This window comes from Conger conger, chromosome 1 (assembly GCF_963514075.1).
Source record: "Conger conger chromosome 1, fConCon1.1, whole genome shotgun sequence".
NCBI classification, from domain to species: domain Eukaryota; kingdom Metazoa; phylum Chordata; class Actinopteri; order Anguilliformes; family Congridae; genus Conger; species Conger conger.
Window position 1 is genome coordinate 85,041,366 of NC_083760.1, and position 26,977 is coordinate 85,068,342.

General features: G+C 48.1%; 1 protein-coding gene across 3 annotated transcripts; it reads right to left on the reverse strand.

Annotated features, from left to right (window-relative positions):
- Positions 1-26,673, reverse strand: phldb3 (pleckstrin homology-like domain, family B, member 3). 3 transcript variants are annotated; one of them, XM_061241920.1, is made up of 16 exons: positions 25,892-26,361; positions 17,704-17,794; positions 17,478-17,626; positions 17,279-17,389; positions 16,542-16,679; positions 15,182-15,310; positions 13,819-13,977; positions 10,920-11,030; positions 8,821-8,922; positions 8,606-8,690; positions 5,770-5,926; positions 4,995-5,082; positions 4,107-4,271; positions 3,501-3,708; positions 2,877-2,962; positions 1-1,031 (listed from the first exon to the last, which is right to left on the reverse strand). In XM_061241920.1, the coding sequence occupies exons 3-16, from the start codon at positions 17,622-17,624 to the stop codon at positions 897-899; spliced, it is 1,821 nt and encodes a 606-aa protein (XP_061097904.1). In that variant the 5' UTR covers positions 17,625-17,626; positions 17,704-17,794; positions 25,892-26,361; the 3' UTR covers positions 1-896. The 3 variants fall into 3 exon arrangements, with proteins under 3 accessions (XP_061097904.1, XP_061097913.1, XP_061097894.1); XM_061241929.1 differs by lacking the exons at positions 17,704-17,794; positions 25,892-26,361 and adding an exon at positions 26,490-26,673; XM_061241910.1 differs by lacking the exon at positions 17,704-17,794 and having other exon boundaries at positions 25,892-26,360.
- Positions 26,674-26,977: the final 304 nt, after the last annotated feature.

The following is a 26,977-nucleotide window of genomic DNA, read 5'->3' on the forward strand; positions in this document are numbered from 1 at the left end:
TTAGTAAAAGGACACTTTTATTTATTCATGTTAAATGTATGGCACATCACGGACACAAAAAAAAAGCTTCTTTTGCATTTCCAACAGAGCTTATTAATGGTAAGCAAGAGGGTCCAGTCAGCCCTGCTCAGACAGAGTGTCTGCGGTCTTAGGCTCGTCAGAGATAGGCTGTCCAGACTGACAGCGGGCTTGAACACTGTCCCCTGCTGCCGTGGTGAGGCATGGCAGCCACTAATCTTTCAATCCTGCTGAGAATGAAGAGGGGAGCAAGAAACAGAGCCTGAAAGAAAAATGTAAACAAAAATCCCAAGTACACTAGGAAGCCATTTTTCACCCAACTGCAATTGCCTCACACAGAAGTAATAATAATAATAATAATAAAAATAATTATAATAATACAGTAATAATCCCCTATTTAAAAATGGCGTTCATATCCATCATTAAAGCCTGTATTTAATACATTTGAAAAAGCCCTTTTGACCTTGAGTGAAAAATAGATCTAAATGAGTGCACACCTTTCTGCATGACATACATGTACTGTGTGTCCACAAGATGGAGGTAAAACATAGGAAGAGAAATAAACCCTTCATGTTCTGTTCTGCTGCTTCCTGTCTGTATGTAGGCCTGGGTAGCTATTTTCAGTCCAGTCTGCTAACGGGTCGCACTTCCCGTTTCACCCCTGGCCCGGTTCTGCGTTTCCCCACGCCGCCGGGTCCGGCCCGTAATACTGGTTCTGCACTCTCCAGCCAGGGCTGCTGGAGGTCTGAGGAGGTGAAAGGGCGGCTCCTTTCGGCGAAGGCAGGGCTGGAAGAGCTCCGGCCTGGACTGGCTCCGCTGGGGCCCCCTGCTGGAGGCGGGCGGACTCGTTTCGGGCGCGTTGGGGCGCAGCGGGGGCGTCAGTAGCGGCAGTGCTCGTCCGTCGCCGTGACGATGACGTCCATCCAGATCCTCATGGCCTCTGCACTCGGCGCCACCAGGAAGAAGAGACGCTCGTACGTCTTCAAGCAGAACGTCAGACTGGGGCGGGGAGACTGAGGGGGAGAGAAGGAGGGAGGGAGAGAGAGAGAGAGGGGGGAGAGACGGCGAGAGAGGAAGAGAGAGAGAGGGAGAGAGAGAGAGGGGGAGAGAGAGAGAGGGGAGAGGGGGAGAGAGAGAGAGGAGAGAGGGAGAGAGAAACAGAAAGGGAAGGAGAGAGACAGAGAGAGGGAGGGAAAGCGAGAGAGACAGAGGGGGAGAACAAGAGAGAGCGAGAGCAAGAGAGAACAAGATCACGAGGTCACAAGAAAGAGAGCGAGCAAGAGAGAGGGAGAGCGATTTAAGATTTAAAAATCTTTGTGTGAAACTAGATAAACATCAGAGTTACTTAGAAATCTTAAATATATCAATCATCACTCGTGTACAAAAAATAAAGTGCATTCCTCCACAAGACCGAGAGAGACAGAGAAAAGGGTTTACTTGTGTGTCAGCACTTATCTGGCGGGGTTCATGTGCGATAAAAGTTAGGTCTTAACAACGTTACTGTCGAGAACAGTCCAACAGACTCGGGTCAGGGGAGGACCGACACTCCCAGGCAGAAAAATGCTTTCATCATCTCGAGGAGATACCATGACACTCCAGCCTGCTGCCTTCATCAGATAACATCGTCTCCAGCCTCTTCTAACCTCTCCTTGCAAGTACTTTATTTATGTAACACCCACACCCACTCCAAACTACGCGGCCCACATCTCAAGTCCCGGAGCTGCGGTGTCACTCTGCCGCGGAGTCCGCGGGTTCCCATGGTTTCTTTTCGGTCAGCAGGCACAGTAGGCCTTGCAAGCAGAGTGCGTGGAGTCTTTAACCAGTCAGAGGCCTCAGTACCCAAAACAGAAGCAGCAGGTGCTTCGGCCCTCTCTCATTAAAAGCTACAGTAGGTCATTTTGGACTTCTAACGGTCAAGAGAGGAATAGCAGCAACAAACACCTTCAAACCACAACACTGTTTATCCTTGTCTGTGGACGCGCAGATGTTGAAACGCCATTGGCTGTGGCAATTTTAAACCAATGAGCTTGAATTATTGTAGTTATACGACACGTTATACATGTTTTGGTTCAGAGTGTCAGGTCGTCAACTGTATGTTTTGAAACCCGAATTTAAGGACTATAAACACAGGCAGAGGGTGAGTCAACATGTCGGTAAGCCTTTTTCAATGATAGGAAGGGATTTACAATGGTCTTGTAACAATGTTTTAACATCCATTCTGTGTAAAGCGTGTCAATTCTAAACAGCCCACCCAGCTAATACAAAATGTTCTCACAACGTTGATGCAGCGTTTCTGTTATCAATGGCATGCCGTTGCCACTACATGGCAACAGTATTGTGAGAATGTTTCGTGTCAGCTGGACAGAGCTACTGTATACTGTGTACAAAAGCAGATTTGTGTTTAAAATACCAGCACCAAATTGTTCCGTAGCGGGCATAAAAACTTTCAGGATAGTTTAAAAACTAAATTAAATTGGCTCAATACTCTACTCATTTACTTTTGTTCTGTATACTTGTTGCTGCCATGTTGTACAGCTTGGAGCCAGAGACGGCGCAGTATGGAAGCAGAGTGTGGCTCTTCCACTAAGCGTGAGAGAGAGCGACCCGGCGGTAATATCCCTGATTACGGTATTGTCATAATAACACAAAAACCTTAAGGAAATTGGGCACAACACCAATTCCTGAGAGAAAAAAGGATTGACTTCATATTTTTACCGTATTGGTACCATTGACTTATTTGGCTGAAACTCCTTTACTGGAGCCAGCCGCCATGGTGCTAGTGAGAAACATCTCTGAATAACACCAGGAAATGAGCCTGAGAAATGAGGGCCGGTTTCGGCCGGTCAGTGCAGACTCACAGAGGTGGCTGTGCGCAGGTGATCGTAGTACACTTCCTCTATGGCCTGGAAGTAGATGACTCCTTTCAACTTCCTCTCATCTTGATCTGAGGGAAGAGAGGAAAGAGACGGGGAGGGAAAGAAGGGAAGGAGAGACTGAATGGCACCTTTACAAATCGGATCCTTAAAACGGACACGGTGCGCCGTTCAATCAATTTGGTGATCTCACAGAGAACCGACAGGCAGACATCAGGCCTACGTCCACATTCCACCATCCCCCCCCCCCCCCCCCAAAACAGATCACTACACAACCCCCACACCATCTTATCTCCTCAAATCACTGAAGGCTTCTCTAAATCAAGCCAGAGTCCAAAAATACCTTTATGGGGTCTGAGGTCACATCAGACACAAAGCAGGGACTGAAAACAGAATGATAACAGACAGCTGATACAGTTGTACACACACACACACACACACACACACACACCCAAACACAGGGATGCACACACACACACACACACACAGATGTGCAGATGCAGACATGCACACACACACACACACACACACACACACACACACACACACACACAGGCACATACACACAGATGCAGACACACACACACACACACACACTCCCTCCCTCACCAGTGTAGTAGGCCAGTCTCCGGTGGTCCAGGTCGAACAGGAACCACCTCCGCCTCCAGGTCTTCACACGTCCTCCTCGCTTGGTCAGGAAGCCCCCACATCGCCGTGGAGACAGACGCACCCCCAAGCACCCCGCCACGCCGTGGCCCAGGGACTCCACATGCGCCCGCAGGTCAAAGTTCGCAGAGAGGGAGAGTGGGAGAGACGGCTAGAGAGAGAGAGAGAGCACTTTGTCTTCAACCAAGCAAAATTACCTTTAAAGACAAACATTAAAATCTTATCTTGTCGGAAGACTTGAGCATGACATCATTGTTTTTACCGATGACGATCATACACCCACATACACCAAAGCTGAATTTAAACTTGGTGAATCACGATTTAGACAGGAAGAGGCTGAGACAGGCAAGGGCACCCAGGGGAACCGGAGAGGCAAAAAATAATAATCCAAAAGTGGACGAGCTGCCATATCCAGATGTTATTCTTCAGAATGTGACTGAACACATTTTCCACATGGTAAGATCTAACAACACTAACAGAGCTCTAGGGTGTTAGTAACCAACAGAGGGAGAAATAGCACCAAGCCAACTCTCTGGTCAGTGAAAGTACCTCTGAACTGCAATGGACTGGACTGTGTTCCGGTTCTATTTCTGGTCCTGGTTCTGGTCCTGGTTCTGGTTCTGTGGCCATGGGCGGTTGTTCCGTTGGCTCCTCCATGAGTGAATCCTGCTCCCTCCTCCTCCTCTCCTCGGCCGCAACCCTTCTCCGCTCCTCCTGAGTAAGAAACGCAGGCTCGTCCCTGACTCCACGCTTGTGAGGAACTTTGTTAACGATGTGCTACGGATCTATTTTCTGCCTGCTGTCGTTTCTACTTTCATTTCTGGCTGCGCTGCTGACTGTGCATGTATCAAGCCAACAGTCTGGACATACTGGAACTGAAACTGATATCACGCCATTTGTACATTTTCCTGCCTTTTGAGACAAGCTCTGACAGCCGTCAATATACTGCAAATAATAAAGAAGAAGTCAATCTCAGAAAGCATTTTAACTCATATTTAAAAATATATATGTGTTGTCTATTTTGACAGATGGGGGAAGAAATTCACTTGGCAGGTCAACAAAAACTTAAAACAAACTCATATTTTCTACCGGAGAGAAAAAAAAAGAAAAGATTTTGAGTCTCAATACAAGACAAAAACACAAAACAAACCACACAGTCATGTTGAAATCAAAACACCAGAAGACTGAAAGTGACTTTCTGCATTATCATTTCTCTTGTTAGCCATGACTTTCCCACTGGCTTCTAGGTCAACCACATGTCTTAGTTTCTGAAAGCATATAGTACTCTTATTCTGCTTTCGGTTTTGGTTTTCACGGTTTACTATTTACATTTCTCATGTATAGCTTCAGAGGTGGGTGAAAAGTCAAAACGCTCACATGTACGAATGAGACAGAAGTCCCAGAAGTTGACGGTGTGTGGCAGTTAGAGTGACCTACCCTATCTCTCAGCAGTCTCTCTCTCTCTGCCTTCGCCTCCCTCAGTTTCCTCTCGATTTCCATCAGGTCAGGCAGGCCCAGGCAGGGGCTAAACAAAGAAACAGAAAAAGAAGTCGCCATCAGCCCCCCCTTCAGGGTCAGTCGAGTCATCACCAACAAGTTAAACCTGCAGACACTGCGGCCCTCCAGGACTGGAGTTAAACCTGCAGACACTGCGGCCCTCCAGGACTGGAGTCAAACCTGCAGACACTGCGGCCCTCCAGGACTGGAGTCAAACCTGCAGGCACTGCGGCCCTCCAGGACTGGAGTCAAACCTGCAGACACTGCGGCCCTCCAGGACTGGAGTCAAACCTGCAGACACTGCGGCCCTCCAAGACTGGAGTCAAACCTGCAGACACTGCGGCCCTCCAGGACTGGAGTTAAACCTGCAGACACTGCGGCCCTCCAGGACTGGAGTCAAACCTGCAGACACTGCGGCCCTCCAGGACTGGAGTCAAACCTGCAGGCACTGCGGCCCTCCAGGACTGGAGTCAAACCTGCAGACACTGCGGCCCTCCAGGACTGGAGTCAAACCTGCAGGCACTGCGGCCCTCCAAGACTGGAGTCAAACCAGCAGACCCAGCGGCCCTCCAGGACTGGAGTTAAACCTGCAGACACTGCGGCCCTCCAGGACTGGAGTCAAACCTGCAGACACTGCGGCCCTCCAGGACTGGAGTCAAACCTGCAGGCACTGCGGCTCTCCCAAGGCAGGACAGCGATAGCGCCGTGTACACACCTTGGGGCTCGGGAGCTGCTGGTGCTGTCGCAGGGCGTGAGCAGTCCCTGCCCGTTGTTGTGCCCGTTGCTGTGGTTACCGTGTGGGTGGTCAGACAGGGGGAGGGGCACAGGCAGCATCTCTGGGAACTGGCCATCCGGTGGCATTCTCACCAGCCCTGGAGCAGAGGAACAGGAAGAACAGAGGAGTGGAGATAGAGCGATTGAGCAAGAGAGAGACAGAGTGAGAGAGCAAGGGACAGAACAAGAGTGAGACAGAGACACAAAGCGAAAGAACAAAAGAAGGAAGGAAAAGAAGGAAAGAGATATGCAGAGAAAGAGACAGATGAAGGAATAAATGAGGTCAGATCAATTTTGTGTAAACAGGAACACGTCCAAGTAAAAGACATCACACTATAGGCCAGGGGTGGCCAACCCTGGTCCTGGAGAGCCGCAGGGCGTGCTGGCTTTTGTTGTTACTCAGCACTGAATTGAGCAATTAAAGCAGTTGATTACACGGTTAACTCACCTCACCTGGTTTCTTGGGTCTGAATTGGTGAAAACAAAAACAAGCACACCCTCCAGGACCAGGGTGGGCTACCCCTGCTGTAGACCATGGAGAGAAGTCCACAGAGGGGCTTACCCTAATGGTAGCCATCACTGTATTTTATAGGGGGAAAAACGTTGGTTGGCCCTCTCTTCATGTGAGAAGAGAGCACCGTTGGCTAATGCTCATTCATAAGACCATTAGTCTCAAACTCCCATCTTATCTCCACGGACTTATTAACTGGAGGGGACTGGTTGCGGCTCCAGGTTCTGGGAGCTAACGCAGAACCAGGGCAAACCACTGTTAGACACTGAGCACCACACATGGAATTCACTGCTACAGTCGCTAAAGCTCAACGCTTTGGTTCCTGTTGGTCCTTTCAGGGTTCTGATAAAGAACCCGGGATGCACTTGGGCCCCGGTTGTATGCTTGCTCCCTGCTGTTCCCGTCCCTTGCAACAAGGGGGAATCCCTAAAATGTCCAGATGAAGTATGTTCGATTCCAGTTCAATTTATGCACTGGGAGTGAACCGTTACATTCCCCCAACCCCATGCACATCCTGCCTCCTGCCAACGGTATGAAACGCAAGCTTTCAGCAAGAGCGGAAATCCCACAATGCATTTGTTTCATACTGTACAGAAATTCAATCGGTAGAGAACAGGGGCAGAGAGCGTGTTAAAGTGGGTCTGAGTGACGCCCTTGTGAAAGCCTAAATTAAGGCTCCATTGTCCGCTGTTTAAATTCTGTGTTTTGTAAATAGTGTCTGTTTTGTCGGTAAACTCTTAAAAATTAGGATTCCTCCATGTATCTCCGAGTACCAAATGAAAGGTACAAAAAATCATTGGGCAAGAAATGACATAGCTTAGACTATGGCACAAATTAAGTCCACAAATTAAGTTAAAATACAGTAAAAACACACCCTAAATCCCTAATTACACCAAACCGCTTTAAAGGGAAGGAACAGTGGGGTCCCCACAAGGAGAAGGATTACGCCATGTGAGGAGATTTGTGAAACTTCCTCCAAAAACACAAAAAAGCTACCAAACTACACACAGTCTAGCAAAGCACTGAAAAAAATCCTCGCTAGCTGCTATTGAAGGCAACTGTATCAACCGCCCCCTCTAATTCAAAACAGCCCCAGGCAAGCTCCAGACTCAAGCACGCGCCTAGCATTAGCATTAATTACGTTAGCCATCGGCACAAACGCGGAAAAAAAAGTACAGCTAAACTTCAGCCTGTTGCAGTCTCGGTGTGAAAAGACTACAACATAGTAGACAATCTCTACCTGAAACTCGGTCATCAACAAAAAACATCACAGCGACTGAGTTCAACACAACCAAGTCACTGAAATAGATCCTATAGGGTCAGCTGCGGTTGTCCAAGAACAACTATACAACTGTAAATCAACCCAACTCCAGGGAAGCCGAGGATCTTCCTTTACTGAAAAACAGAATAGCAAGAGTTCTCCTTTTCCCGTTAGAATAAATATGTGCTCAGACATTCCAGAAAAGCCGGCAAAATGCAGGTCTCAGTAATCCGCAGCATCACGGACACTGAGTAACACAAGCTGCAAACAGGATTTTCCTAAATAACAATAATATAATAATAATAAACTTTATTTTTATAGAACCTTTCATACATAAAATGTAGCTCAAATTGCGTTACATTAAGCCAATTACAAAGAATGTGAATCCTTAAGGCAATTACAAAGAATGTGAATTCTTAAACCAATTACAATGAATGTGAATCTTTAAGCCAATTACAAAGAATGTGAATTTAACCCAGAGAGGGAAGAAATTAGGGGATGGAATTGTTCGCTGAAGAATGGCAAATAAGGAGTCATGAAGTGCTTCTATTTTATGCTCAACTGCAACGGACTGCCTTCCCCGTATGTGGATATACATGTTCGGACATAGCTCCCATATTGACAGGCGAGTCCAGGTCAGGAACAAACCTTCACACATCAGACATTCACACCAGCAATCCGCCCCATTGAACGACACAGAGCAGCCAACAGGCGAGGCATTGTGTCTCTACGTCAATTAGAAAGGCGTGTGTGTGGTTGAGAGAGGTAGGGAACTGGCCAGGTGTGGTAAGGTGGGGGGAGGAGTGCAGCTATCCTAAAACACAGCACTGCCTCTCCTTTGTACCAGTGCGTACAGGTAATTTCTGATTTCATCATGGTCACATTACCGGTAAATCTACTGACACACCCAGGCACTGGGTCGGAGTGAAAGAGGGAGGGAGCGGAGGGAAACTGATCTTGTTCACAGCTCGTTGTAATCTTTGATTTCTACTGAAATGAGCTCACCTTGTTCTGAGAGGGGTCGGTCTGCGAGCTTGCCACGGTGGGAACTCCGCCTTCTGGGCAAACTGGTTGGGTCCTTGGCGGTTTCCTGTAAAACCAGTTTGAAAGGAAGAAATGTTTTTGTAAACCAATGGTAAACAATCTGCCAATGGAAGCGGCTTTCAGTTTCGTCTCCGTTTTTACGCGGTACACGCAGTGACTGTCAGTTCCCATCGCACCTGTCCTGCTTTGTGAATGGTCAGCGGAGACAGGGACATCATGCAGGGGACGGATCCGGTGATGTTGGACCAATCAGAGAGCGGTTTTTTCTCCTTCAGTACCTGATGAAAAAAAAAACGCAAAAAAATGTCATGATGCATGAAATGAATGAATGAGAGAGAGAGACAGTGAGAGAGAGAGAGAGAGAGAGAGAGAGAGAGGGGGGAGAGAGAGGGAGAGAGAGAGAGAGAGGGGGAGAGAGGGAGAGAGAGAGGGGGAGAGAGGGAGAGAGAGAGAGGGGAGAGAGAGAGAGAGAGAGAGAGAGGGAGAGAGAGGGAGAGAGAGAGAGGGAGAGAGAGCATTAAAAAGTGACAGGCATGCAGGGAGGAGAGAGCGAAGGGGACAGGTGAGAAGAGGGGCAAGAGAAGAACAAGAGAAGCAGCACAAAAAAATCAATGCAGCCTTCTGAAAATCCCTCTAATGAGTTAAACATTATCCCTCGTTCTCTCTCTCTCCCCCACCCCCCTCCTGACTCACAAACACATGAGCGCTTCAGTGGCTGTAGGCTGTGTTAACTCCTTTATGTCAAATCCACTTCCTGCAATCAAATGTGTGCTAACCCTGTAGCACTTCAGAGATGAGGTTTAGTTCCCCCGTATTGGATCCTCCGCTAAACATGGACACACACGCATGACACACACATTCACTCCTTCATTCCGCCACTCCCTTTCTTTTTCTTTCTCTTCTCTCTTCTTTCACGGCTGAGGAAGGACACGGCGTGTGTCACAGGAGAAAAACCTGATTCAGTCAATGACAGGGCCGTTCTCAGGCCTGCTCGGACAGAAAGTTGTGCGATCTGCTGTCTTACCGGGACGGTGTGTGAGTGCAAGTCATGTTCTCTCCGCTCTCAGTCTCTCTCTCCTCTCTCTCGCTTCAAGTTTTACACGCCTTGTTCTCCCGCTGTTCCTCCCCCTTCTCTTCAGCTCTCTCTCTCCCGCTGTCTCTCTTCAGCTCTCTCTCTCCCCCGCTGTCTCTCTCTCTCCCGCTGTCTCTCTCTCTTCAGCTCTCTCTCTCTCCCGCTGTCTCTCTCTCCAGCTCTCTCTCTCCCGCTGTCTCTCTCCAGCTCTCTCTCTCCCGCTGTCTCTCTCTCTTCAGCTCTCTCTCTCTCCCGCTGTCTCTCTCTTCAGCTCTCTCTCTCTCCCGCTGTCTCTCTCTCTTCAGCTTCCTCTCCTGCTCTGTTTCTCTTAATCTCCTGCTCTCTCTCTGTCTGTCTCTCTTTCTTTCTCCCTCTCGTGCTTTGTTTCTCTTTCTCTCTCTCTCCTGCTTAGTCTCTCTCTGTCTCTCTTTCTCCCTCTCCTGCTGTCTCTCTTCTGCTTGGTCTCTCTCTCTCTCTCTTTCTCCTGCTCGGTCTCTCTTTCTCTCTCCTGCCTGGTCTCTCTGTCTCTCTTTCTCTCTCCCTCTCCTGCTCTGTCTCTCCCTGTCTCTTTCTCTCCTATCCTGCTGTCTCTCTCTCTCTCTCCTGCTCTGTCTCTCTCCACCTCCCCCTTTTTGCCTGGCCCAATCAAATTCCCTACCAAAGGTACTTTATCATGACTAATCACAACCTCTGTAAAAGTTGCAATCTTGCAATCTCACACACATACAATTTAAACACCCTGCTTAGCGATAACACAGGCACACACACACGCATGCACACACACACACGCACACAAATTCGAAACATACATTCTATGCATAATATGTGTTTGTCAAATATATACTTCAATTGAAAATGAGATTTGGTTAAATGACCTGTATCCAATAAACATTGACCTTAACTTTAAAATGAAATGCATGCGTTTTAGTTTTCTACCTCACCTTACATGCCTAGGTTAGAGGAGTACAGCAATGAGAATTAATGAGAGAAAGAAAATGTGTTTGCATTGCATTCAAATGAAGTAACTCTTGTTTTTATTTGCAAGTCAAAGTCCAGGGTGAACACGGATTGATGTGACGTGAGGAAGCCAGAGTACTGGATCCATATAAAAGCAGATTGCTCTTTTCCAAAGGGCCGCCCCGCTGAGGCTAAAGGCCGCCCGTTATCTGTCCGTCCCTGACGCGCGGAGGACCTTGCTCTCACCCTGTGTGAGGTCTGGAGGAGCTCCCTCCGTTCCTGTCGGAGGGCGCTCATCTCTCTCTCCTTCTCCCTCTCCATCTCCTTCACCTGTTTCTCCAGCAGCTGCACTCGTTCCTAAGAGACAGAGACAGGCAGAGCGCTCACACCTCCATCACTGTTTTTATCCGGAGCGACCAACGGTTGATTAGACTAAGCAGGGGAAAAGCCCCCCCCCCCCCCCGGAGCAACAGCTGTGCGAAGCTTACTGTGGCTTCAACCACCAATCTTCCAGGCCCCAGTCAAGCACCTCAGCCACTAGGCAGGCAGCCCCTACCTTTCGAGCCCTTAAAGGCGGCTCGTTTGGGCCCAGACTGGACTGTGCCAGCGCGGACTGTGGCGGACAGAGGGAGACGTGTAATCAGCGGTGGAATTGTCCAGGGAGGGTTCGCTCAGTCAGGGGCCTGCGTTTCGTTGCCGTAGTGGACACGCCCGCTGCGTCGTGCGGTTTGAGCAGAAGTCGCGACGGGACAGAGGCAGAGGTGGAGAAATGAGCTGTCCTCTGCAGCGGGGCCGCCGGGCAGCTGAATGAACCCTCTCTGTCCGCCGCCTCGCGGCTTCGACTGATGACATTACCCAGCTCGTTAGGCGCGCCGTGTGACCGGGCTGAGGGCGAGTGAGAGTTCGTGTTTGTGCCTGTGTTTCGGGGCTGCCAATGGCGTGATGAAACATGATAAATGACCAGCCGATCCTGCCCACGCACACACGCAATGACATGTCACTGCACACAAACGCACAAGCAAGCATGTACGCGCACACACACACACACACGATTACTACATCACCTTCTCATTCTCATCTAAATAACGGCGCGAGTTGCTCCCCCAGTGAACAGCAGTAACATCCTCTCACCACTAGAGTGCGCCAATGCTGTAAAAGTTGCCCTAGCTGGTCCTTGTCTGCACTTTTCTCATCTTGTTAAATTGGTCAGGAGGTGGCCTTGGTTTTCAACCCTGTGTTCACTCGATCCCAATGACTCGTCTATATGAACCCTTTCATTCTGTGGAGATTATTAAATAAAGCTAAGTCCACATGAACAAGCCCTAGTTTCAGAAACAACAGGTCATATGAGATAACTACTCTATACATGCAACTTCGAACTATAGCTCCGGCTAAAGTTGTCCGTGTCCTGATAGACTTAAATTATTCCTCTATAAACAGAGAGAACCTAACTGCATGAATGTCTTCTCTTTCCTTCGGCTTTTCAAACGTTGCCACAGAGCTTAGCAGTAATATCACTGTCTGATCCCAGTGGCCTACGACACATAAACTTAAAGGACCCTACTCATTCTCACAGTTTCTAAGCCAAATAGCTTCTCCAGGATTTAGACTGCAAGTTCTTGCACGTTTAGGTTTATTTATCATAAACTGCTCTGATCCTGGTCTCCTTCAGCTGCCCGTTTTCTTTTGGTTATTTATATGGCGCGAGGCGGTTTTCGCCCTTGGCGTCTCTCCGTCTCCGGTCCCCCCCCCCCACCCCCCCCAGTCAATAACCTCGAGCCCCATCTTCCACGAAGACCTCCAACTCCAGAATAGTACATCCTAATGCATGCGTTTTTCACGAGAGAGCACTTCAGTGTATATCTGCGCTGCTCCTCATTGCAGTGTCTATGGTCTCCACTGAAAACTGAAAGCCACATGGGGTGTTTTAGCTCAATGTTACAGTCTGGAGTGAAGGTCACTAAAGGAGAGTTGTTTGAAAGGCCTGTCACAGTAAAACTACTTCAATTTCCCAGAGTTGCCATGGGCAGTAGTTAGAATACCAGTCATATCATTTCCTGTGGTGCGGCCATATTTGTGTTTTGGCTGGCCTCTTGCTGAATGAACCAAGTGCCAAAAACCACACTGACAACAGGGGGGGGGGGGGGGGGGGCAGAATCTCTCCTTTCAAGCTCAAGTCATTACATACATGTTCAGACATGTATACGGATAGAAAGCAAAAGTGTGTCCATCAGAAGTCAGATGACGTATTGTCAAACTGGAGCCTGGGCATGGAGAATCCACAGCACGGAACAATAGACAATGCAGAACACACTGCTAATTATTGCAATCTATCAGCCTTCAGTGTCCAAACACATGCAAATGGCGGACTTAAATTTCCTTCATGACGAAAGGCAGCAGATGCCCTATTGTTTGATTACAAAGATGGACATACTTTGAAAATGAGGTATTTATTACTTTTTTTAGACTTCTACTGCCTATCCACTTAAGAGATATGCTCTTCTGTATACCACTGTTGTAATGCGTTACCATCACCTGTCAGCTTTGACAGAATGTATATACTTTAATGTATTTATAATTATAGTAAACATTTTTTACTATAATTCATGAGCTATAATGTCTGACAGCAGAGCTAATGTGGAATGTCTCATGGTGTCTCCATAACCCATCAGGCCCAGGTTTTGACTGAAGAGAGGGAGGAAACGAGGGAGGGAGATGAGGGATGGTTCTTGGTGACAGAGGGCTCTTTCCAATCACTTATTCTTCACTTCCTGTCTTCTTGTCCCTTGCCCGACCCGGAAATAGACTGAGATCCGCCGTCTTTAAGGAAATCCTTCTAGGAGCTAGAAGCCAGGAGCTAGGAGGCTCCCAAACATGTACTGAGCAAGAAAACGTGAGCGCATCCTTTGTGAAAGTACTTTTTTATAAATGTACAGACTTATAAATGGCTTCAAACCGATGTATAAAAGGAGCGTGGACATTCCATTTGCCTAATTCACATTTTCTCGATTACCCCCCTCCACCTCCCCATCTCCACCACCTTCCTGGCTTCCTTTCCTCACCTCCCCAGGTGGACAGAGCAAGAAGGAGGTGAAGGTAAGGGACTGGACAGAGCCCAGAGGCCTCTGCCTCCCCGCGGTCTCACCTGTGCGGAGTTGACGGAGTGCTGCTGGCGGGATATCTCCCTCTCCGTGTTTCCTTTGCTCTCTTCCTCTTCCGCATCATCCATCCTGCTCTCCCGCTCCAGGAACTGGAATTCCCGATCCTCGAACGCCCGAACTGCAGCGTCCATCGCATCCTTCTCCTTATGAGGGGGAGAGAGAGAGAGAGAGAGAGAGAGAGAGAGATACGCAGGGAGGGGTACGCAGAGAGAGAAAGAGAGGTACAGAGAGAGAGAGGTACACAGAGAGGTACACACAGAGAGAGAGAGAAACGCAGAGGTAAGCAGAGAGAGAGAGAGAGAGAGAAACGCAGAGAGGTACGCAAAGGGAGAGAAACGTAGAGAGGTACGCAGAGAGAGAGAAAGGGATAGAGGAAAGGGGAAAGAGAAAGAGGGAGAGAGGGATACACAGAGAGCGAGGGAGAGAGAGAGAGTATTAACAAAAAGGCCTGTCCCTGCCTCAGACAATGAATCATAATAATAATAATAATAATAATAATAATAATAATAATAACAACAAGAGCAATGAGATACCCATAAATACCAGTGATAAATCCATTATGACAGTGCTCTGGGAGCAGAGAGCTCACGTCTAACTGAATGGCGTCTCTGTGCTCTCTGCCTACCCGTGTGTGTGTGTTTGTGTTTGTGTGTGTGTGTGTGTGCGAGTGCAAGGCCTTTTCCCCATGCCTGGTTGACACACTGACGGGACAAGTCAAACAGGTAGTTTCACTGAGTAAAAACAGCCCTCTCAGGCCCGGGGGGACATGACAGTGCCTCTGGGGAGGCGGGCCCAACTCTCTGACCAATGGGAAACAGTCGCGTTTAGGGTGTGGGTCAAGGGCAGCTAAGAGTGTGTCCAGGTAGAGGTTTTTCCCTACCTGAAAATGCAAGGGTCTCTTAAAAACATTACAGAGCAGCCATTTTAGATTGGTTGAAAAGGTATAAGGTACGTGGCACTCTGGGGACTGAAAGGGTAAAGGTGGCCGGGTGGGTGGTTCGCGGGCAGTTCTAGCGCCCGGCGCCGGCACCATAAGCTATATTACTGCCCTCAACAGCACGCTGGGGGCAGACTGTCATGTCGCACCTGTGCGATTGTCTCTCATACAGGAGACCAATTTCTTTTTTTCGCTTACTTAAAAAAAAAGAAAATTAGACTAGTTACAGATGATATTTTTCAACTCAGTCCAGGGGTGGGGGTTGGGGAAAGGCAGTCTTAACTGAAAAGGGTCCGTTGGAGCAACTCTCAGTTCAGAGGGTCGACCGGAGTTCGCTCCGGTAGGAACATGAAAGAAGAGGCGGCGGTCCGCCCGCAGGGTGCCGCTGAGGGCGAAGGCCGCACGGTCACCTGCTGCAGCTGGATCAGCAGCTGCTCCCGCTGGCTCTCCGGCAGCGCGGGGGCCTGTCGCTCCCGCTCCCCGCAGCACCTCCTCTGCTCCTCCACCCGCGCGCGCTCCTCCTCCAGGCCGGCTCGCTCCTGCTCGGGGGGAGACGCAGAGAGAGAGAGAGAGGGAGCGTTTCACACCGCCCTGCTACGCGCTAACACACCTCAGCTCACAGTGCAGTGCGACGCGGGGCTGTAACGCCTGGGTGCGAGGGCCCGTCTCCAGGGCCTCGGTGTCGGGGCAGGGCCGCTGTGTTACGCGGGGTCATGTGCAGATACGTACCTCAGGTTTTCTGTGCAGGTTGTGTGGTTTTTGAAGCACCATTGTGTGCCATTACAGCGCTGTCCTGCATCTCCGTTCTGCCAGGTGAGTTGTGTGGTTTCTGAAGCAGTTTTGTGTGGTATTACAGTGTATATCCAGTACCTTAGTTTTGCTATGTAGGTTGTGTGGTTTTTGAAGTACTATTGTGTACTGATAAAGTGTGTATCCTGTACCTCAGCTTTGCGGAGTCAATCATGTAGTTTTTAAAGCACGATTGTGTACTGATGACGGCTGCGTCCAGTACCTCAGCACTGCACAAACTGTGACCGTCTTAACAAGCATTTTCGTCTCCTCAGAAAACGTGTTGTTTTCTCTCTAGTCAAATATATTAGCTTGTTTTCAGTTGCAGTTATGTCTGCTTGACAGGTGGAAATGTCTTATTCCATTGGCAAATCTTGAAATAAGTCAACAACTGTCTTTCCTCATTGGCGATATTTTCATCTTATTTAGCAAAAAGGAAAAAGAAATAAGAATTGTCTGAAGTGCTTGTAGGCGGTACGGATGGTGCAGTGGGTAGCACTGCCGCCTCACAGCAAGGAGGTCCTGGGTTTGAATCCCCCATCGGCCGGGGCCTCTCTGTGCGGAGTTTGCATGTTCTCCCCGTGTCTGCGTGGGTTTCCTCCGGGTACTCCGGTTTCCTCCCACAGTCCAAAGACATGCATGTTAGGCTGATTGGAGAGTCTAAATTGCCCGTAGGTATGAGTGTGTGAGTGAATGGTGTGTGTGCGCGCCCTGTGATGGACTGGCAACCTGTCCAGGGTGTATTCCTGCCTTTCGCCCAATGTATGCTGGGATAGGCTCCAGCCCCCCTGCGACCCTGTTCAGGATAAGCGGGTTAAGATAATGGATGGATGGATGGATGAAACGCTTGTTATTTTTGGTTCCTCTGGTGGTGAGTTTTGCGGTGTGGATTGCGTGGTTGTGACACACTTTCCCCGGGGTCTAAAGGGTGTGTTGGTGGCACACGTTCCCCGGGGTCTAAAGGGTGCGTTGGTGACACACCTGTTGGATATCGGCCAGCCGACGAGCCTCCCTCTGCCGGGCGTCGTCCTGCAGACTCTGCAGCGTCTGCGTGTGTCTGCGCAGCTGCTCCCGCTCCATCCGCAGCTCCCCCTGCAACAGGGCTAGCTCCAGCTGCAGCTGCGCAGACAGGGAGACACATCATTACATTACATTACATTATTGGCACTTGGCAGACGCTCTTATCCAGAGCGACGTACAGTTGATTAGACTAAGCAGGAGACAATCCTCCCCTGGAGCAATGCAGGGTTAAGGGCCTTGCTCAAGGGCCCAACGGCTGTGCAGATCTTATTGTGGCTGCACCGGGATTAGAACCACTGACCTTGCGTGTCCCAGTCATTTACCTTAACCACTACGCTACAGACCACAATGCCCAAAAAAAAAAAAAACAGTTACAGTTCACTACAGTTGTGTTGTCCTGGAGACCTATCATGTTATCCTGTTTATTGTGTCGTTACGTCAGTGAATGCCTTCACCAATAAAAGCTTATTTGAATTTGAGAGATAGAGAGAGAGGGAGGGGAGGGGGGCAGAGAGAGAGAGGGTGCAGAGAGAGATAAAAGGCAAAACTGGCATTAAATATTGTATGACAAAAAAAGTACAAGATATGGCACCATCACAAAAGCAGTGTAGGCTGTGCCCGTTTTCTTTTTGAATGTCAGTCCCAGCTAATGCCTAGTGAATATAATTTAATGGAGTAAATAACTGTGCACAGCTTACTTCGATCTTCAGCTCCTCCCTCTGCTGATCGAGCTCTGTGATTCGCTGCTGCAGCAGGGGGGGCGAGGCCAGGAGCCTCGCTGACCCTGCCTCTGAGCGTCTGCTGTGGGACTGGGAGAGGTGGGGGGAGAATAAAACCAGTTTTATTTTCAAAAGACGACATATCCCAAAAGAATAAAGAAACACAAAGGCCCCTTACCCTCTCGCTCTCCGTGCTGCTGCTCTCCGTGTCCGACTCCGCCCCCGAAGAGGCGGGGCTTCGCCCCCCCGCGATCCTGTTCGCCCAGGGTGGCCGCCTGCTCCTCTCCCATTGGCTCCTGCCTGTGTCCATATTGTGCTGGGGCATACCTGACGAGGATAGAACCGACATTCTGATATATTGCTCAACAAGTGTCACAGTAAATGAAACAAAAGCAAAACTCAACTGGAGAGCAGGCAAGATGCTGTGGTTTCACGGCCTCCACTGCCAAGCGGAGTGCCTTTCCGAGAAAGCGTTACGCAACAGAGGCACAAAACCTACAGGAAATATAGGAGTGAAAGCAAGAGTTCTTTTTTTCTTTTTATTTTAACCATCTATATTTCCACACCAATGGCATTACATAAATAAAAAAAGAATAAATCTGAAACAATTCGGCCACAAAGTAACCGTACTTCCATCCACTCACTCTATTCCATGTACAAAGCACAGCTCACCTCCCCCCAAGGACCATAAAACACCCAAATAAGGGCTCACACTGAAACATATTCAAGCTCTCAATGGCTTTGTAATACCGAAACTCCGCCAACACCCCGTTTCTAACCACACTGGCACAACACACAACAGCAGCCCCATCCTATCTATGCCCTGCACTCATCATACATGAGAGATGAGTTTCACCACAGAGGAGATGAGCTCCTGCCCAATCAGAGCTCTCAGAAGGACACAGCGGCAGAGCAAGCGGCCAATCAGCCGAACAGGTAAGCAGGAGAGAAAAGCAGACTCAGGACTGCAACACTGAGACTCCTTCACAGATCATGTAGCTACAAGGCCCTTCAGAAGGCACTAGTTACAATGCACTGCACAAGGTATGAAAGCGCCCGTCGTACTCTTTAAGGACTTTCTTTTCACCACTCTCTTTATTCCTGAGCCTCTCACTCTCTTGCTCACACACACATAGACACACACACACACACGCACGCACACACTTATTAGGAGTGTGGGAACAGTCCCTCAGTCTCTATTGTCCGAACCTTTCCCACCCTCTATCTGTCCTCCCTCTCTCCCTGCCCTTTCTCTGTTCACGCCAAAGCCTTATTAGGCTAAAGGCCTGGAAGAAGAGAGGTATGCAGATAAATATACAACAGATACGAGTGAGGACTTCCAACCACTGACTGGCACACTGTCAGAGAGAGGACAGGAATGGACAGAGGAGAGGGGAGGAGAGGAGAGGGGGAGAGAGGGGAGGGAAGGAGAGGAGAAGAGAGGGGAGGGAAGGAGAGGAGTGGGAGAGAGGGGGAGAGGAGAGGAGAGGTATGCAGATAAATATACAACAGATATGAGTGAGGACTTCCAACCGCTGACTGGCACACTGACACAGAGAGGACAGGAATGGACAGAGGAGAGCAGAGGGAAGGGAAAGAGCGGTGGAGAGGAGAAGAGAGGGGAGGAGAGGAGTGGGGGAGAGGGGAGGGGCGGAGGAGGGGGGGGAGAAGAGGGGAGGAAAAGGGTTCTAAAATGTCAGAGGCCAGTGTCAAGTTTCTCCCGAACAGGAGGCCAGCGCTGTACAGGGGCTGTGCGCTCCGGCATTGTGGCACAACGCACAATAGAATGCAGTAAATCCACAGGAGGTGCACCGAGGCGCGGGGGTTCATCCGCTCCGACGCCGTCGTGAGTGCAGGAGGAGGCCGTGTTCTCACAGGCCCAAGCACGAGGTTTACAGCTCCATGGTCTTTTTTCCTCGGTTTGTTTTTCTTAATCTCCTACTGTACCCCTGTATCTTTGTCAGGATTGTATTTCGCAGTATTAATACTGTTTTTTATTCTCCGTTATATGTGTTGTAAAATAGAAAAAAAATGGAAAATGTAATAAATAAAAGGTATTTAAATATTCAAAGCTGGTTTAAGGTGCTGCTGCAGAGCGCAGCCAGTGAAAACCTGATATTAACCACGTCCCATTAAGCCACCGTGTGACGTAAACAGACATTCAAATATTATCAGAGTCCAACGCAAGTCCAGCTCACGTGCACACTTTCAGCACAGAGCCTGACATTGGGACAGGAGTGCAGGGAGAGTTTGGGGATTAAAGTCCAACATAGAAGTTTCCAGAAAATAAAAAACGCTACAAAAACAAACAATGGCTGAACAAACACACAAGCACAGAAACACAGAAATGGGGTTAAGAGAGGGGGCAGCAGTGAAGACGATAAAAGAGAGAACGATAAAGGCTGGAGTGAGAGGATGGAGAAAACTGAGATGTTAAACGGGGGGCAAAGGTGGACGGAACGATTGAGGGAGAGATAAAGAAGGATAAACGACAAAAGCAGAAAATCGGGCTTAATTCGAGGGGAGAGGCAGAGAGATTATCTGGAGAAACGGACACGCCCATGGGTGCACATTACATAAACCCGCTCCTATATTTACATTACTGACTGAACCCCCATCTTATAATTCCCACAATGCCCTGCACTCACTCTCCCTCGCTAATTATTTCCTCCAGTTCAGTGATAAGCTCACATGACTATGGCCATGTTATCACTGGGAGAAAACAAACAAGCTGAGAATGTGTTTTAGTCTGAGGACAAACAGGAAGTCAAGCTGACCAGCTCAATAACCAATCAAAGATAAAAATAAAAAAACTTGACCGAAGAGTATGATACCTTTTCATTGCATCGAAAAAAGGCTAAATAATAAAAATGACTTTATTGTGGGGTTTTGTACAAGGCATTTTCCGTAAAAGTAAAACATGCGAGAAGATCAAACGTTGTGCTCGATACGGAAATGATGCTTCCCTGGAAGAGTGTGTGAAACTCACAGACAGAGAGAGCCGTGTTTACATGCAAACTGCCAGCGGAGTGTAAACACCGTGTTGCAAGGGAAGTGGCCTGTATGACTCAAGCTCTGTTCTGCCAACGCAAGTAGGGGCCTGCGAGCAGAGCACGGGAACAGGTGGAAATTAGTGAGAGGTGCGTTCATTTTTCCTTCGCTTATCACCCGCGAGCCGTGAAAGCCCGATGGACCAGCAGTGGTTTTTGGCCTGGATGAGACGCTGTCACCCCAGCCGAATGAAACCTTCCTTCCCCGGGCGATGCTGCCGTCAAGCACGCAGTGGCCCTGAGGGGCAGCCAGCCACCGTTCCCACGAGCACGGCCCAGATTCAGCACCAGACCATGGGGCCGTCCACACACAGAACAGGGCCGTTACAGGACAAGCTCCCCAGCCGCACATCCGGCTAGTTTCTCTGTAACACTCACACATGCAGAACTATTATCTACCCTTTCAGGTGCAAGATTACAAAATGCGCGATTAGAAACTTAACCAAACGCTCTTGTGCTGACGTCACAATCACTAGTGGTAAGAAAAAGTCATTCTAGAACATGGACTGGAACATGGAGAGAGGGGGGTAAAAAAACAAAAAAACACATTACCAGACCTCGCAGTGAGAGCTGAGGCCCTTTCAAAGTTCAAGGCTAGTCTGAACACAGCACTGGATGCTCTCTGGACTGTAAACAGAAACGGTAAGCCTAAAACTGGCTTAATGTCACCCTGCTCCTGTCGCGAGCTGCTACATCCTTCTGAAAGCATATTAACATTTTGATCTGGAGTGCGTTTTCCAGTCCCACATGTGTTCCTTCGCCCAACTTTCGTCCCAGGTAACACTGCACGTTCAGCAACCTTACTTCCAGTGCTTCTACTGCAGGAGTTAGCACCTCCAAGTGCAGTTTCTATAACACAAAACTGTATTTACTGCGCTGTATCCATGCTTGGCCGTCTCATCTATAAAGGAATTTCAAGCAACATCGCCAATCCAGTCATTATTAAATACAGCTACAGTTAGCTACAGTTGTCACCACAACCACCAGGGCAAGGATCATTTCTGCTGCTGTGGCCCCTTATTCAGCAGCTGGCTGCTGAGGCCTCCTGTAATGCTGACACAGCCAGCTTACCCCAACACTGTCGCTGCACATTCACAGCAGAAATGTCCTCACAGTGCATGCAGCACATGGAAACACACACGTACACGCACACACACACACACCACACACCACACACCACACACCACACACCACACACCACACACCACACACACCCACACCCACACACCCACACACGGACACACACACGTGGGCGCACACACACGGACACGTGGGCACACACGCGGGGACACACACTCATGGCACAAATACATGCACATACACAGACACACACACACACAGACACAGATACACAGTCTCATGGGCACATACACATGCATACCTACACACTGACACACAAACACACACACAAACACACACACACCCACACACGCGTACACAAAACAAACGCCTGAGCATGCTTTTCACCCTCCGACATTCGACACATGGCTGTAACTGTCCAGGGCTGGGGGGGTTAGGGGGGGTCATGTGCAGTGCAGCCAATCACAGTTCAGCCTTTGAAAGCAGCAGCACTACGGACGAAAGGCTTTCATCAGCTCTCCATCCCGCCAGTCAATGACAGCTCACACACGCAGCTGAAACTGGCTGTGTGTACAGACAGGGGTTGGAGACGGCACAGTCACTCCAACTGACTGGCACCGAACACTCAGCGCAAAAAAAGTGTCCAAAAAACAGCTTACTTGCCTACTACTGAGTATACACGTTGAATACGAGTTGCATACTCAATAGAAGGAGAGTAAAGCCTCTACACAGAGGCTACGCCGTAGGCTATGCCACAGCCTCTGCGTAGATTCGACGCAGAAGAATAAATCAGGCTTAAGCGGTTTCAGTCCCTGCATTTTACCGACATGCAGCCGATCGTACCCAGTGAACTGAACTGAGATTTACCGCACTCTGAGTCAGAGGAGCACATTATAATTCCACCATACCCAGGGAACCCGTGGAACAGCAGCAAGAAAAGAGCCCAGCTCCGTAAAGAACCCTGGAGAGGCAGGCGGAACGATCCCCTGAGGCGTGTGCTCCTCTGTAGGGGACATAAGCCTCTGGCCTTAACCTCAGGAACCATACCCTGTGTCCTGCTACGCGGAGACCTGTTCTTTAAGGCAAATTTCATAGAAATGGAAAAAATAATATTTTAATGAAAATGCTTTCACTGCAACATGTTTTTTGTTTTGTTTTGTTTTTTTATTTGCATTAAGTAAAAAAAACAAAAACATTCGCAGTTAAGCATTTTTCCGCCGTGTTGTAGGAGGGTATGACAACAGCGACTGGAACTACAGCACTCGGGTTCCCAGACATACAAATCACCAGACCCTCTTAAGGGACCTTTCTGTTTTTTCTTTAAAGACAAATGTTCTTTAAATGGAAAATGGTTTCTCCATTTAGCCAAGGACCCCCCTGAGGCCCGAGACCCCTGCCCCGGGCATGTTCTAACACCCCCCCCTCCCCCCCCAACAGAATGTGCAACCTCATCACGCGTAGTCCTAGTCCTAGAGATCTGTTCAACACAGACAGAGGCCTACATTCAATCAGCATTTGTCCGTAACTTAGATTTAATCACAAGTTAACCAAAAAAAGCTCTACATTTCATGTAGACTACGAACTGAGTTTGGAGAGATAGTTTTGGCTCTTATAGGTTAGGAAACTGGCTGCACTGCATTTATGAAGAGAGAAAAAACATATTACCTTTCACTGTTAGTCAGAGATAAGGACAGGAGTCGAATCCCAGCCATAATTAACTGACAGGTTCTGTAATGGATGCTGCTGATGCACACTTTTGTCAGAACAGCTACAGACACATCAGATATGTCACAACGTCTCACAAAGGCAGATCATTCAGATGGTAGGAATTCCTTTATTAGTCACAGAGCGCTTTCACAAACTGAATTTCTACCCGATTGTGCACACTGCAAAATACACAAATAACAGAATGCAAAATGCCCTTCTGGAGCGTGGCATGGCAGGGAGAGGTCAGTTTCCGCTGATGACAGTTTCCCTTTTCTCACCCTTGTTCTTGTGGGTCCAAATGCCCGACCGATCATAAAGCTTGGGACAGCATGTCTTCTGCACGTTTTGAATATTCAAATGGAAAAAAACAAAACAGGTGCAGCCGAGAATAAAGTAGGCCTCAGCTATAAGGCCACACGGATCCCCTTCTTACTTATCTGGGAAGGTTGCCCGGTGGTCACATGTCCAACAGCCGTTTAGGCCTGACTCCGGATAAAAGCTACGTAAAAGCTCGCCCGCACCTGTATACAGCGTTCAGTGCGAACGTGGAATCGTGTTCAGGCAGCGGCGATCCAGCGATATACATGACGCCGCGACGGACGTGTGTGTTGTGAGGAGGAGAAGGAGGAGCTGGTAACAACAGGTTCTGTTACAGCCTGGGATTTGTCTGAGCAAGCGCTAGCTGAAACATGGTATGGGAGGGAAGATGAGACAGAGGGCGAGAGATAGGTTTTCATTTTGAATTCCCGCGGTACGGTCACCTCTCTCCGTGCCCCTCGTCCGCCCCTTCCCCTCCTCACTTGCTCAGATGTCGTGTTTACTCTCTATGCTGATGTAGGCTACCGATAGCAATCATGATACAAGCCTTTGAAGGCTGTTCTATCTTTCCATTCTCCAGACACAGATTCTGCTATATACAACTGGCTTTACATGAATAGGCTACTGTATGGAATATGATTAGCCAATGTGTCTTGTGGAAACTAAATGATAAACACATGCTATAACCAACTCATATTCATAGGCTACTCAAACAAATTCATGCCTTTTCTAAAAATAAATAATTATTTGGATAATTTCATTCTGTAAACTTGTATTGTTGTTATTAACATTGCGAGCGTACTGATACGAGAAGCACAAAATTACAAATGCACCAGTTCCACCACAATTTGCATTCCCACAACCAGAGGCAGAAAATCCAGTTTCAGAAAGTAAAAGTATTTTGTTCCAATCACCTGGGTTAGCACGGTTACTCAGCCAGGAGGTAGACTCAAGTGGAGAAATCAACCGGCTGAGCTCATGGGCGGAAGAAACACATGGCAGGTCTTTTCACCTGTGACCACATCGGACTTAAGATGCAACTACCGTGTATTTTCATCATACACGTCATAGGCCTACCTCAGATAATTCTGAACTGCCCACACTATAACAACGATGTTTACAGTACACATACACGGGGGCAGCCTGCAGCCTAGTGGTTAAGGTACAGGACTGGGATACGCAAGGTCGGTGGTTCTAATCCCGGTGTAGCCACAATAAGATCCGCACAGCCTTTGGGCCCTTGAGCAAGGCCCTTAACCCTGCATTGCTCCAGGGGAGGACTGTCTCCTGCTTCGTCTAATCAACTGTACGTTGCTCTGGATAAGAGCGTCTGCCAAATGCCAATAATGTAATGTCATGTAACATATTGTTAACACATTAAGCAGATTTGTTTGAACTACAGTGACAGATTAGTGACATTTTTGCAGAATCCCCCCCAGGCCTAGCACGACCATTGAAAAGCAAAAACAATAGGCCACGTTCACAATAAAAGTGCGTTTCGTGTGGGCTACCCTGCTGGAAAAAAAAAAAAAAGCAAGCAAGGTTTTGAAACAGCTGGTAGTCGGTTGACCAGTTAGATCAATTCCATACTCAACATGTTTGACCAGCTCAAGATATGTTTTGAAACAGCTGGTAACTGGTATTAAAAGATGGTTGGATTTTACAACAGGGAATAAAAATCTGTCACGTTTACAGACTTGTAAAAGTGCATTTCGTGTCGGCTAATAATGAAAATGAACCTTGTTTTACATTTACATTAATAAACGCCAGTGAGTGAGCAATACACTTTTCCCCCTCTCCCCTCCCTAACTGTAGAGCTCTGCAATGTAAACAGTAAGCTACAGTAACAACGCAATGATTCGAGCGTTTTCATCCGAAAGAATGTAATTGCATAACACAGCAGAAACCTCATACAACAATCACGTCTGACTTGGTAAGGAATTGAGCGACCACGTAACCTAACAGTAACATTTCACCCCATACACATTTATCGGAAGCAAGCATCAGATCAAACGCCGATTGTAGGTCAGACGGACACATACAGTAGCCTTCACGAAAGTGCTGAATCAAAATATTTATGTAGACTAAGCGGTCTTCTTTAACTGGGATACGATTTTACGTAATAAAAGTACAAAGTGTAAATAAACAGTTAGGTAGCCTATTCCAGGCTTTAGACTATGTATGAGTAAATAAATAACTCAATTTAATTATTGCTACTCGAATTAACTCTAGTTGTAGGCTAACTGCGCTACTACGTCGATTGTTTAGAAATTCGAGTGTCTGATTAACACATAATGTAGCATATAGGCTACACCTTTCTATCAGATAAATTGAGTTATCATTTGAATAGGCAGCTTTCACGATATGCGGACTGGTTCTAAAAAAGAAGGCACAATACAAACAAATAACACAGACGAGCAAACAGATCGCAGCATACCTGACAGAAGCTTTTGCTGTACCGCAAATCCGATTTAAGTTTTTGTGCGACCAGAGGAATGAAACACTCGTATATCCGAGTCTCTTGTACTCAGTTTGAAAAATAATCGCTAAAAGAGTCAAAAGTACACAGAATTATATGGCTTCTCGCTGTGAAGAAGCGATGGTTAGTTTCTGTGTCGGGATTATCTGACGAAAGAAAACAATTACAATAGTTCTTCCAGAAGTCCCCGTGCGGTATTTAAGTCCCCAACGTCTCTGTTCCGGTATCTTTGCGCACTTTCTTTTTCAATTTCATCCAATCTCCTCTTATCACCTCCAGGAAAATGACAGCTCATGGTCGAATGTATCGCGTTAACAGGTGAAATGCAATTCGTGCGCGAGGGAGGGAGGAGACAGTTGGATCGCTTTGAACGGAAAGTTGGTGTGAAAACGCGGCTCCAGCTCCGCTCCTGTCCGTCTTTGTTGTTGTGCGCAGTCTAAGGTGGACTGTTTTAACTGGTCAGCAACTGCATGAACTAGCCTACCACAAGAGTTGCAAGTAGGAGATGTTGTGGTAGTGCGCGGTTTCACAAAGACTCGGGGGAAATTTGACCCACCTCGAATCAGCACTACTTCACTTCTTAATCTTGCGTCAATGTCAGAGTTCTCTCTCCGAAGTTACTGGGCAAAATTATGCCATGGAGATGTGCTAGCCTGGACCACCCTCCGAATAAAGCATATTGTTCAGATGTGGGCTAATATCAAGATAAGTGCTTCTCATTGGGATAGGGAGCCTAATTAAACTATCTAAATGAACTAAGAAATACGATTGAGGGGCTAAAATGAATTGCCCAAATGTTGGACAGACAAGCAGCAAGTATTTGCCTATCATTGGACGCTGAAATGATCACGAGGACATGTAATAAGAAGAAAACCCCCGCACACGTCTGAACTCTACGCAAACAACGTTTCGACAGTCGGTCAGGTATACACACAAGGACATGGCCGTAATATTGTCAGTGTTGTTTTTCCAGTTTATCTGTAGCCCTTCTCCGTGTTTTTTCTTTCTTTTTCTTTTTTTCTTTTTTCGGTTGTGAACAGAAGT

Excerpts from the sequence above, each read along its gene's own strand:
- phldb3 (XM_061241929.1), bottom strand. The coding sequence starts at position 17,624 with ATGCCCCAGCACAATATGGACACAGGCAGGAGCCAATGGGAGAGGAGC. Across the intron at positions 3,709-4,106 it reads CAGTCCATTGCAGTTCAGAG|CCGTCTCTCCCACTCTCCCT; the intron begins GTACTTTCACTG and ends CTCTCTCTCTAG. Across the intron at positions 1,032-2,876 it reads ACCTGCGCACAGCCACCTCT|TCTCCCCGCCCCAGTCTGAC; the intron begins GTGAGTCTGCAC and ends TCTCCCCCTCAG.